Below are 13764 nucleotides of genomic sequence, written 5' to 3'. Positions count from 1 at the left end.
ACCCTTCCCTTCATGCTGAAACTGTGACAATTTCGTCATTTCCTAAATTAGTCAAATCAACCCTTACTAGCTTGAAATGGTTAATGTGGTTGAGAAACCAGAGCTCACTTCCAGTTGTTGGCACAGAAGTAGGTTCTTCTCTTAGATAGAGATGCATTACTGATCTCAATCCTCTAGCTATACTGACAACAATATCTCATATCTTTTTCATCACTGGATTTCACACTTAGCACACTGACTTTGCTGAAACTAGTTCCTCAATCTTCTCAATTTTTCCATTTAGTGAAACTGCAAGACTTGTTCATGCTATACTTGCAAGCTATGCTGGGAGGACATCTCCCTTGCTCCAACTTCTTGAGTACCTCTAACTCTTGTCCAATATGAAAATCTTCCCAGGTGTTTCCTCCACAAGGGTATCAACACAATATGAACTTAAACAAGTAAATGTTCATTCAATAAGAATGTGTGGTGACTGAGGGCAAGCCAACCTCACTACCTAGCATATCCCACAAGTGATGCATAGACTGAAAAAACCATGCAAATACTAGCCTTCAGCACACTTTAAGGTTTGTTATTAAACAATAAGTAAACAATCACAAAACCATGCACTATGATAGTGTTAGGTGTAAGTTGCATATGATAAAATTTTAACATATACAGAGCACTCTCGCTAATCCAGACTTCAGTACAGTAGCCATTCCATTAATCCACACTTTCTTGGAGCCAGCCAGTCTTCCTACAGACAAGTCAAAAATAAAACAGAAACCTGAATGTGATGTTGCTTTTGCAAGGATCATGGAGGAGTTCAGCATCTCTAAATAAACAGAGAGCTAAAGACAAAATAAAGCAGTATGCTTTGAAATTTGATATCAATGTTGCTAGTAACATGTTAGAATAACTTTGAAACAGCAAAATGGATATGAACTTGGTTTTGTATTTATGTTTTACATGTATTACCCATTAAAAGGTTAATATAAATTACTATTTTGGGATATAAAGACTGACTGTGTTTAACTTACGTGACATGCATTTTTTCTATTCACTCTTACATACACTGGTTTTTTGGCTAATCAGAATACCCTCCCCTTAATTAGTCTAGATTAGTGAGGGTACTCTGTATGTCTATCAAACTGAAGATTTTTCAGCCAAAATTTTGTTTTCCTTATCTATAGTTTGATTATGAAATTTACACTTTGATTATCTACATAATCAACAGCTTCTTGCTGATCTCTTTCTTTCCATCTAAATCACTGTCAGAATTTATAAAGGACACCACATTTTACAGATTAAAAAATAATGACAGAAATGTACATTTTATTATGTTTCTATATTCTCAAGATCATATGACATGTCAGCTTTAAGTCAATCATATATTTTGCCATGAAATTCCTCATCTCTGCACGAACCACATAACAGTACTATGTATCCAAGAAGCAAGATAAATTATATATGTACATGCTAGCAGAGGTGTCTTTTGTTAGTGATGCCTTCAGAGGCATTAACTACTGAGTCTCTATAAACACATAAAATACAACACCACTGAAATGAGAAACAATTTTACAAGAAATGGAAATAACAATGTCCACACATATATGAATTAGCTTTTATTTAAGTCTTACAATAAATCAACAAAAAAGTTTACTTGAAAACTGTTGTATCAAAACATGAATATCAATATCTAGAAATGTTTCCTAAGGAAAACTTTTAAAATGAACATTATGACATTTACAATGTAAGGATGACAATTAGTCTTGACAAAATAACACATGATTCAATCTTCCATAACCACAGTGAAAACTTAATTTCCATGGTATGTTAAGATTACAGGATTCAGAGCATGCAGTGCCATATTAAATCAAGAAATATAGAAATATTTAACTGTTCAGAAAGTACCTTCACTGAAAGTTGAAGAAAAAGAAAAATCATATAGATGCATATGAAGAAGTTTTATGAAACAGCGTTACAAGCACTGATATCACACGGTTCAACTTTACAAACAGCATTGCAGTGCACTTTATCCAGAGTTTAAACACTGGCCCAGAATGAACAAAATATTAAACCACTTATAAAAATGCAAGCGAAAAATGTTTAAACTGCACAGCACTGCCAGTGTTTGGTGATTCTTTAATCAATAATATCCAAACTCCCAATATACTGTATTCCTTGACAAATTTGTATTTTCTAAACCATTCAGATACTGTATTTCCAGGACAAATCGAAAATTCTAGACAATTTTCAGGTACACTTCTTGGAACAAAAACTAAACTCAGTGAAATACTTTATCCTACTGGATACTAAACCAGCTCCTTTCAAATCAAGTTTCAATGCTCCTCTTGAATCATTATTGCAAGGGCATGTACCAATGGCTGATAACAGTATTATTCTGACTCAATTAAAACTACTGAAAAACTACCACATATCAGAAGAAAACAGTACACTTTGATAAATACAAGTAATTTCAAATACAGTATGTCAAGACAAGATTAACTTAATCTATTTTGAGTTATTTTTCTTGGGCCAACATTTGGTTTGTTGGGTAAGGCCAACACACCTAATGGGTCAATAACAGTATATGAGGGAAGCCATTCCATCCACCAGGTAAGAACAGTTTAGTGTAATTTACTGAAGTACATTTTAAAGCAATCTCAGGGCCATATTAATGTAATATGCCCTCAAAGTTGTGACGAACATACTTCTGCTACTACCTCCCCCCTTAAATATATTAACAAAAGTATGTCAAACCAAAGAAAAAAATACTTTCCAGATTCAACCATCACTGTAGACACATTAGAAAAAACCCTCTAGCATCCTGAACCAACCAATGAGTAAAGCAGTCAATGGCAAATCTACTGCCACTAAGTATAGCTAATGGTATGAATCCCAATGTGGCTTCCACAGGAAGGCTGGTATTCTTTTGTATAATATAAAGAAGAACCTATACTTTTTATTCAGTCAGAGTATCCAAAAAAGGGCAGACATACAACAGACAAGGAAACATCTTACTTGAGCTTCATCATTCCTGACAAAAATACCATTGGCTACTTCTCCCCACAGGACATAATGGCCGAGGCTTGAGGGCGAATAGTTCAGGTAAGGAGACTTGATGCAAACAGAAGGGTCACAACTGTGGGAGGTGATGGTGGTAGTACCCACCAGTTTGCTGCTGGAACACTTCTATAGTGTCACCATCTTCCATTTCCAGGCCTTGTGGGGTGTCATTCTCTGATATCGGCTGACCATCAAATCTAAATCTCACTGTAGTCTGGACAAGTTTCTGGAACACATCCAAATTACACTATGCCTCAAAACATAATAAAGTACTCAAAGCTTCAAAAGGATGAAAAGCAGAGAGTATCTCCAATACTTAATATACTTACTTATTTAGTTCCTACCTTATAAGGCTTCTGCAGCAATCACATCCATCGGTCAGGTCCACAAGTCATAAAGTGTTGTACTATTGTATGGAAGTCTATATGCAGTGAGTGTATTGTAACTGAGTAGTAAGAGCTTGATATCTTCCTTACAGTAGTTGCATCATGGGTATGAAGGGCTTTAGTTTATGATGACATTTGTTGTGTTGAAGTGATGAGTTATGTCCAGAGCATATGTGGGAGAGAATGGCTCATGTTTGTCTGGAGAGTATGGTTTTTAATAAGAGTATGTTTGCTGGGTTGGAGTTTAAGACTGAGTTGGGAAGTCAGCTGTTTAGTGCTTGTCAGGCTATTTCACCATGTATGTGTTAAGTCAGTGTTATATTTGCTGGAGGAGAGAGGATAATGGTGTAAAGGTTACTGAAGTGTGAGGTAGGGGTAAGCTTTCTATTTTTACTTCGGGGAATGGTGATCAGTCATAGTGTTTTAGTGCTGTTGCACTCAACTGAGTGCTGACATGTTGAAAAGGGACTGTATTGGGAGGATTTCTATTTCACTGTGAAGGCGCTTAAGTGCCTGTGATTGCTACGTAGCCTGTGCATGTTCTCAGTGCACTATTTTATGTAGTTTGCAGCTTTGTTGCATCTGCTTTGGAAAGTGAGGAAGATCAGGCAGACTAGGAATATCTGACTGTTTGTGCAGGATGTTGAGGGATTATTTTTCATGTCCAAGTCTGATGCCAGCTTGTCTTCTGAGGGCATTTAGTTTGTGTGGCTTATGTATTGATCTCTATGTTGTGGAGAATGAATGCCATGTGTAGTCATATGTGAAAGTGAAGCTGTGAGCCTCCAATATGACACCTTTAAGTGCACAAATCACTTATACTAGAAGTGAAGTTAGAGAGAACATGGAATGAATGATGAGGGTCAGGATCAAAGATCAGAATCATTGCAACATGCTTGTACTTTGTGTGATGTATCATTTGAATAAAAATATCATTTCAAGCTGTATTCATTATTCAAATACTTAAGATGCCTTTTATTCATATTTCTGTATAAAAATTAGGTTGAGATATCTCCCAAAGAACAAAAATCCCCTGAGCCCATTTAATCCTATGGTAAATTGAGATTCACTGTCTGGTAATTCTCATCCCCTGAGCCCATTTAATCCTATGGTAAATTGAGATTCACTGTCTGGTAATTCTCATAAGTTGTTTTTACCATAAATGCACCTTTAATGTTAAGCAAAGACTAGTTGTGCATATAAATATGTAAGTTATAAAAAAAAATACAATATTCTAAAATATTCATAAAGAAACGCTGTGCTAGAGTTGCCCTTGGTCAGCAGCCTGTTAACGGTGAGGCACTAAAGGTTAAAAAGTGGTACTAGAGTTCACCTGTTATCACAATTCTTTATATATATATATATATATATATATATATATATATATATATATATATATATATATAGTCTTTAGTGCGTCACCCTTAATAGTCAACTGGCAGAGGGCAACTCTAGAGCAGTGTTTTCTGCAGCTCCTACCCAATGTTCCTAATGATTACTTCTACCTAATGTTCCTGCCTACCACTTCTACCTAATGCCCCCACCTATTGTTCCAACATACTACTTAAACCTAATGCTCCAGTCTAATGTTCCCACCAACTACTATCTATTGCTCCTACCATTTTGCCAAAAAGAAGGACTAGTGCATGGTGCTCAACACAGGGAAATCTAAGTTATGAACAAAGAGTTGTACAAGTTAAGTGTTGTTAAGTGTTATGTACAACAATGCGAGACTGTATCTTTGTTGACAGAATGCCAGCAGTCCACATGTGGGTGAGGCAGAAAGAGATAGAAAACTACCTGGGTCAGGGGAGTGCAATTTGACAACCAGTGAAGTGCTGGTTCACAATGCAGCCATCATCAACCCTCCCAACACCCTTGCAGGTAGTACTGGTACTATGCCTCCCTGGTTAGTGGATGCCAATCAACTACTACCTATTGCATTTGAAAATGTATAGGGAAGTGGACAAAGTTTTTCGCATAGCTGTAGCAAATGCGTATAAAAGAAAAGAACTATATTGATCCATGGGATGGAAAAACCAGTCTGGGAGAAGCATATTCTGACAATATACAATCCTGGGAAAAAGTAATCTTTAAAAAAATATTCTGACAGCATACAATCCTGGGAAAAAGTAATCTCCAACAGGCTGGAAACAAATGGGTTCATAACATCATCCTAGTAGTGGTCACCAACTGGCAGAGGGTGGTCAAAACCATAAACCTTTTGCAATCATAGATGAGTGGTTATGAAGGGTGAGTAAGGGCTAGCACTTCCTCACCAAAAAGATGAAGGGCTAGAAAGTCCTAAATCTAGTATTTCTTAAGATATATCTCATGCTCGCAGGACATACCACAAGGAAGATAAAAAATATATAGAACAGGCAAATTGACAAAGTGATATGTTGTAAATTATGCTAATCTAGATATAAAATATTAGTTTGGTATGCAAAATCTAAAACGGAAAGTAAAAACCATGTTAAGTACTGCAGGTCCATAGCTGAAAGTGCATGTTTCATCTGGATTCATCTTGCCAAGATTCAAAACTTGTGCACTTCATAACATTTTCACTGAATATATCATATAAAAATCAAAAACATAATCAAGAAACTTACTGATCTCTCACAGTAGGCATTGATGAGCTTTTTGAGGGATGTATGCTTCTTGATCTTAAAATGCACAACCTGGCCATCCTGACCAAGTACTTTAAGGTTGATGTGTTCTGTTGGCTTCTCCTCCTTCTGAAACAATCAACACACAGAGAACTGTATATTTGAAAAGAAAAGTTTTTTTACAAAAATCCTCAACTACAGGAACATTAAAAGTGTGATGAGTCTTCCTGACGTTTTAAGAAGTACCCCACACTACCTTTTTTCTAGAAAGAGAATCATGAACTCCAATTCTCTATCATTTCCTGTGCTTTATCAACTTGTCACTGACTCCTGTAACAGATCATGGTGCCTGTATTAGTAATGGAACACTTTGTATGTAATCTGTCACTCCAATTCCATTCATATGCTGTACTGCAGAACAAATGTTAAAAGTCTCGCAGCTAATTCAATCCCAGGTATGAAAGAAACACTCCATAAAAGGATGAATCAATCACTTGTATATTTTCAGTAACTGTACAGCGAAGAGTGTATGGCACCTGAACGTGACTCCTAGTTCCTTACAGGCAGACTTAGGTATCTGTGTAATGTGGGGCTTCTAAAATATAGTAGATGTTGCAGTAACACCAAATTTGTTTACTGTATCATAGAATCACCCAGCCATTAAGGAGATATGGAAGTTGTGATGAGTTTGAAATAAGAGATACAGCAGCAACTGAATTTAAAATGTGCTAACAAGAAAAAGACAGAGCAGACTTAAAAAGTCATAACAATATGACTAAACTGGTTTATTTGCTTAAGGTAATATCATTGATAAAAAGAAGGAAGACTCTAAGGAGATACTAAAAAATCCTGTGGGACACTGCTGCTGATGGAAAAAGAGAGATTCATTCAACAATCAAAGAAATTAACAAACCACAAATCAAGCAAGATACGATAAAAGAGAGTGTAAGAGTAAAACTATAGGAGGGGAACCTGATGATCAAACCCCAATGCCACAAACAGTTAAATCCTTTCATGATATCAAAGGCTACAACACAGGATTTCCCAGTCTCTAGATCTATATGGCTTACATATGAATCCAAATACTGTTATTCACAGACACACACATTTTGTTGTTCAGATATGTAAACAGTGGTGTTACCAGACAGTGCCTATAAGTGGCTACACTGCATACAAGATGTCATCTTTGGCAGGACCACATTACTGTCGATGGAAAGGAAAACTCTTTAAAAGGACATTAGCACTCCAAAAGTGTCCCTTCATTTCCTGATCCTACTTGAAATGCAGCATTGAAGCTGCAAAAGTCCAATAAATGGGGTCTTAGGGTTATAATAGCAATAACAACAATAATAATAATAATAATAATAATAATACATCAGTAATGACAGTAATAATATCAATAACAATAATCATGAATGCAATAATAATAATAACATAAACACATCCATGCACTACCGAACTTTCAACATACTGACTTTTGGTATGACAGCATGCAATTTGTAGACTGAGAAAAATGTAGGTTTTATAAAATTAGAAAACAGTTCTCTAAAGAAGGTTATGGCTCTTTAAGCACTTGAAAAATTTTGCTCAAAGAAGGGGTCAGAATGCCATCTTACCCCTGAAACAGGTTGTACGGTACCCAGCTGGCTTTCATCCTCTTTGGCCATCACAACATAAATGAAGCTGCTGATGCTCATGCATACAGCCCAAGTTACTATACAGCAGCCTGCCTAAAAATATAATGAACTCTTCATCATATACCAAGTGGTAATAAAAGTCTGGTAAAATTGCAATTCAGGCATATAAAGACTTTCCTTTGCAAAGATATTTCATTTTTGTGAAAACTAGGGAGGGGCAGGGGGTAAACACATGATCAATTTTTTTCATCCTATGACTTAAATGATTTTATTGTGGGGAAGTCAATGAAGATCCAGGATATTAAGGTTCTAGGTTAATATAAAAGTAGGAGAAACATATCTAGAAACTAACAAAACCAATAAAATCTCACTTTACCTGACAATAACAGGTATATAGCACGTGAAATGTGCTAACATTATCAATCATAAACTGCATCCCAAAACACAGAATATTATATGCATTCATTTTTTTAACTATCTCATCTGAAACTTCAAAATGATGTTCTCTCAGTGAGAAATTTTCTGTAATCATACTTTGGATTTCAATAAATAAATATCATAACTTTATGTTCATAAAGTTTCAGATGATGATGAAAACAATATTCCTTAGTTTACATATGAAAGTATAGGGCCACACGGCTAGTGGGCATAAACACAAGACCAAAACAAACATTCACTTTAAAAATAACATCAAAACCATGATAAATCTTAGCTTCCTGAAGAAGTTAACTGAACTTTTCCTATTCTCAGCTGGTCATTACAAGTGTTTCTCTAATGTATCCATTATGCTATACTAAATTTTTCCTGATCTTCGTTTCTCTCCATTATCATGTGATTTCGGTAATAGAATAGATAATAAATAATAACAATCAAGCCCCTCTGGTATTTTTCTGATATCCATTTCATATACTCACACTGTACAAGAAGTTACCACATTTCAGTGTCATATGTATGGCAGCATTTACCTACAACTTTACCGAGGGTTTTATGGGGATATGACAATACATATTAATGAAGATTATTTTTCTAAATGTATATCAATATAAATCTAAATTGTACCTTCAACAAACTTTCTACACATGTTTAATGTTCAAACTTTATTTCACAGGATATCAATTTGGCATCAGGAAGTTACACGTGTTATCAAAAATCTACCGTAGCTAATGCCATAAATACAGCCACAATGTTACTAGCATGAGGAGCATATGTGACCTGCTTGCAACCTCCTCTTCCTCTTATGCCGTAATCTGAGAACAATGCGATCATAGAACATTTGACAACACGTCATCCACAAGCATAGTCTCACATACTCAAACCTCATGGGCCAAAAACGGAAATATGCAAGAAGTTATGACCATTAAAATGATAATATCGTACCCAGAGCCTCAGCTTCCTTCCCTGCATGTATTTACCACAGCTCGAGGCGCCACAATGTACATGTATGGACAGAGTACAAACCTCAAGTTTGACAGACATTGTGACCAGATGACATAGACACTGACAAGGTACAAACCTTGGCTTCCTCGGACATTTTCTGTGGCTGGGTGAGAAACGCTCTCCCGTTGACTCCGTTTGTAAACACTAACTTCCCCGAGGACAAGAGGACCTACAACCGCCTCACGTTATGGAGAGACTTTCCTCGCAAATACGAAATCTACAATATTTCTTCAATCTGTACAATATCATTCAGAATCTCGTATGATTTATATAAGTTATCGAAATAATTTATATCTATCTTTTTCATCTTTTAAGAATTAGAAACTTGTCATCACACCCTGGAAGTACGGTAGAAAATGGATTCCTCGAAGATTCTGTAATGTATTATGAGGATTTCTAGTCTGCAGTTTTGATAACAATTTTCTCACGCCTATCTGACAATAATTTTGGATCCAACCCGCTTAAAACCATCTTTTAGTGCTTGAAAGACGAGGCAGACGGATGTATTCGCCCGATTAGTCCAGCAGTCTGCGACCCAAGCGCAGAAATAGCGCGCAATGCAGGCAAACCTGTCCTGAATTGGAATAAATCTTACAAGCGGAAAACTCTACCTCGCGAGGATTTTCCATTTTCTCACATCTTGAATTTATTGGTCATCTCATTCTGGAATATTATAAGTCATACGTCATTAATGAGAGGTGAATATTTACAAAGGAAGGCAGATGTTCGTTCATTGTGCAATACGTATGAATAACACATGAATTTAAACTCGTCTCCGGCCACTTTTGTTTATTGCGCATAAATTCATTGTGGGAAAGAGTTCAAAGTACTTTCGATACACAGACAGTTAATCTCTAGTTTATATCATTTAACCAATCACTCACTTACAGAATATAAGAGCAATGCTACGATTTATGCTACGTTAGAAATATGTTAAATCGTAATATTCTGTTCTTCTTTGAACGTGTGAGCACTAGTGAACGTTTGATGCCGTCAGGTGGTCACAGGGGTAGCCTTACAGTAGCAGGGTATATTGCTATATCATACTTAGCAATCGAAGGCATATATCTTTATTTTCAATCTTAACCAGTTATATGTACAAGGTGTATATATATATATATATATATATATATATATATATATATATATATATATATATATATATATATATATATAAGCAAACATTTCAACTAAGTAAGATGAAAGACAGTCATGTCTGATTTTTTTGACAAGAACTTAATAGAAAGGTTAGGTTACAGGGCGCATGAAGAGTAACAATACACAGCGCTGTTACAGGCACAACTCTGAATGAAAATGATCACTGTTACGTCTAATGCACCGAAACCACAGACCCCTATCAACAACCAGGCTTTCCAAACCTTTCCACAGTTTACCCCGGAAATGAAATACGATGAGTTCCCATGTGCATTTTCGTGTAATGATCACACCATTATCGTGTTTCATTTACCTATGGATAAGAAAAGAATGTAGTTGATCACTCGTTCAATTGATAGTTTCTAATATATCTATCTATCTATCTATCTATATAAATAATATATATATATATATATATATATATATATATATATATATATATATATATATATAATATATATATATATATAAGGAAGGCGCCCAAGGGCGTGGGGTAATCTGGAGCAGTTTTCAACCGTCCTCCATTACCCTAACTAGCAATTGATTGAAAACCTACTTTCTTATGAGCAAACAAAATCCATTGTGTCATCATCTGGCTGTCAACCTGCAGCATACTGTCTGTGGAACGTCCACCCACTTGCGGCCTGACAGCCCTTACGGGTCAGGTCAAAAGACACGCCACCATACCTAAGTGTCGTATCATCCTGTACAAGGGTCGTAACGACATGCCCAATGGTCGCATCGTCGTGCTCAAGGATCGTGTCATTGTGCTCAAGGGTCGTACCGTCGCGTTCAAGAGCCACATCGTCGTGCTCAAGGGTCGTACTGTTGCGTTCAAGAGCCACATCGTCGTGCTCAAGGGTCGTACTGTCGCGTTCAAGAGCCACATCGTCGTGCTCAAGGGTCGTACAGTCGCGTTCAAGAGCCACATCGTCGTACTCAAGGGTCGTACCGTCGCGTACAAGAGCCACATCGTCGTGCTCAAGGGTCGTTCGTACCTTCGTTGTGAAAGGCTGACCCATCAAAATCACCTGACCTATCATCTACCTCATTATCCTTGTGACTCCACCATGACACCAAGGCTGGTACCGTTTATGTACTATCATCTTCAACCTGACATTCTGATCCACCTTGTTCTATCACTCGATCCTTCTGTTCCATCCGGTTCTGCTCCTCGATCAATTTTGTTTATTTTCCCAATAACGTATCTTTCCTCCCTCTTAATGTAGGCACGGCTGAAACTTCCCTCATGTTTCCGAAAGCGAGCAGCACGCATCCATGGCTTCATTTTGTACATCCACGAGCCTGAACCATGATCGTCGCCACATTTACAGACCACAACCCACGTAAAGTGGTGCCCAGACTTGATCATGCCTCAGGTGTGTAAAGTCATGCGTTGCGTGACCACAGACTCGGCACATATATGGTCTCACCTCTCTGACACTTCTACGCCATAACGACCCCTGTCCTTGATTTACTCTTTAACAAATTACCTTGGACATTCTCTTGTATCTTATTCTAAAGTTAAATATCTTCGTAAAGGTCTGCCTTCCTTAAGACCATCCTGGACACCTTGCCCATACGAAATTATCATAGTCGAGAAGGATATCAGGACCTAGTGTTACCGGATACATGCAAAATGTCACCTTGGAGTATGACATGTCCTTCAAGCAGCGTCATTTACCATATTCTTAAATCCATTCGTCGTGAGGAACTTGACAGCCTCGTCCTTGGGCCGCACCAGACAGGACTTGATGACCATTTATAATCAAAGGTTAAACCTCTTCATCCTGACTTCTCAAGGTAGCGACCACTACACCTACTCGTGGAAAAACGTATGTACATAACTAGCGAAGTACAAACTCCTCCTGTACCTGAGCCATTCTTAACACCTGTCGTGGGTACAGACTGTATCGAGAATTCAGAATTCATTAGAGTCGCCTCCGTCATTCCATTCCTAATTGTGTTCTATTTCTTTCTCTTTATTCTGTCTCTCCTTGTTCCTGATTTATTCGACATTACTTTGTCTCATCACCTCTCGCCAACTCCTCTTCTTTACTAATCCTCTCTTGAAGACTTTCTCTGCCATACTTGTTTGGTTCTTGACTGTCAACCTCAATGCCATTGTATGATAGTTGCAGGTAAGCCTCTTCTATGGTGTTCATCAGTTCGCGTTCTCTCCCAGCCAGCCGCAGCCTTCATACATTACTGCCCACAGTAAGGTGCAAACCTGATCAGTGAGGCATCGTAACCATACCTTCGTCAGGACATCCGCTCCGAACGGGAGCTCGGACGCGACTGATTGGTTAACCCTTCAAACACAACCTCTCTGCGTGTGTGTGTGTATGTGTGTGTGTGGCTCATTAGCTTCATCAACCACTTCCATACTGCATCATACACTACTCCCAACTGATAGCGGAGTGGAGCCACATATCACTGAGATTCCCAACTGGTTTTAACCGATTTGCTGTACGACAAGCGTGACATTTGATCACCGAAAAAAAAAAACCTATTAGTTTGACGCGCGTGCGATTATACGTCAGCACAATTAATCTTTATTGACACTTCTCTTAAATTTGATCCACTTGTGTTTGTAACTACTGTCAACACTTCATGGTCAGCCAGTCGAGTGACGAGGTTATCCCGTCTCCTAATTCAACAAATGCAAGATAACCAGCTACCTCCGCGGTGTGAAATACATAACAACAAAAAGGAGAGACACTGGGTGTACAAAACAATATTGAGCTGCTCTCCATAGTTGTCCTCCTTATATCATTTTGGTTCTCTTCTTCCATATAAACTTCCTCGCTTACCATGTGCTCCGTCATGTTCTATTTTTTCAAAGGCGAGTTCCAATATGATGTTTTAATTCCCAGGCTACTGTATGAAAGGGTTGGCTCTACTGTTTACATTTTACAGCATTTAACCCTGGAGTTCTTAATGGATTTCTTGCCTCCTTGTGGGTCCCAGTTTGCAGTCTATATAGCTGCAGTGCATTAAACTTCCCTCTAAATCATAAATTTTTGCCTCTTCTAGACGTCGCTAGAAACGACAAATCGAAAGCAAATCGTCTGATTTGTATAGTCAACAATTATCAGTGGGATTTGATCCTTTTTGACCATAAATGCTAATCGTACTCTACCTCCCAACTCTGCCATATATATATATATATATATATATATATATATATATATATATATATATATATATATATATTACTGAACTCCGCTTGCCCGTGGTTACACTTCGGGAGAAACTTATCTTTGACGAGATTGTATCATCGCCTGTTGACGAAAAGAAGTACAGTAACTCCAAAAGGATCCATCATTTCCCTGCTCCTGGAAGAAGCGCAGCCTTGGAACTGCAGGAGCCCCTATATGTTATGCGTGCTTGCGTCTGTGTGCGTGTACAAGTGTAAGCTCCAGCCTGCCAGACGCTGGTGTCTCTATATTTAGTACAAATGTGGTTATTTACGGAATACAGGGCATGGTA

The 13764-nt window shown here is 37.6% G+C and overlaps 1 protein-coding gene across 1 annotated transcript; it reads right to left on the bottom strand.

The window, feature by feature from the left end:
• Positions 1-1589: 1589 nt before the first annotated feature.
• On the bottom strand, positions 1590-9339 carry Sumo (Small ubiquitin like modifier). Its single transcript, XM_071671028.1, has 3 exons — positions 9194-9339; positions 6047-6172; positions 1590-3274 (listed from the first exon to the last, which is right to left on the bottom strand). The coding sequence occupies exons 1-3, from the start codon at positions 9209-9211 to the stop codon at positions 3119-3121; spliced, it is 300 nt and encodes a 99-aa protein (XP_071527129.1). The 5' UTR covers positions 9212-9339; the 3' UTR covers positions 1590-3118.
• Positions 9340-13764: the final 4425 nt, after the last annotated feature.

This window comes from Panulirus ornatus, chromosome 16 (assembly GCF_036320965.1).
Source record: "Panulirus ornatus isolate Po-2019 chromosome 16, ASM3632096v1, whole genome shotgun sequence".
NCBI lineage: Eukaryota > Metazoa > Arthropoda > Malacostraca > Decapoda > Palinuridae > Panulirus > Panulirus ornatus.
Note: the sequence above shows the minus strand (reverse complement) of the source record. Positions and strands in the feature narration are given on the sequence as shown.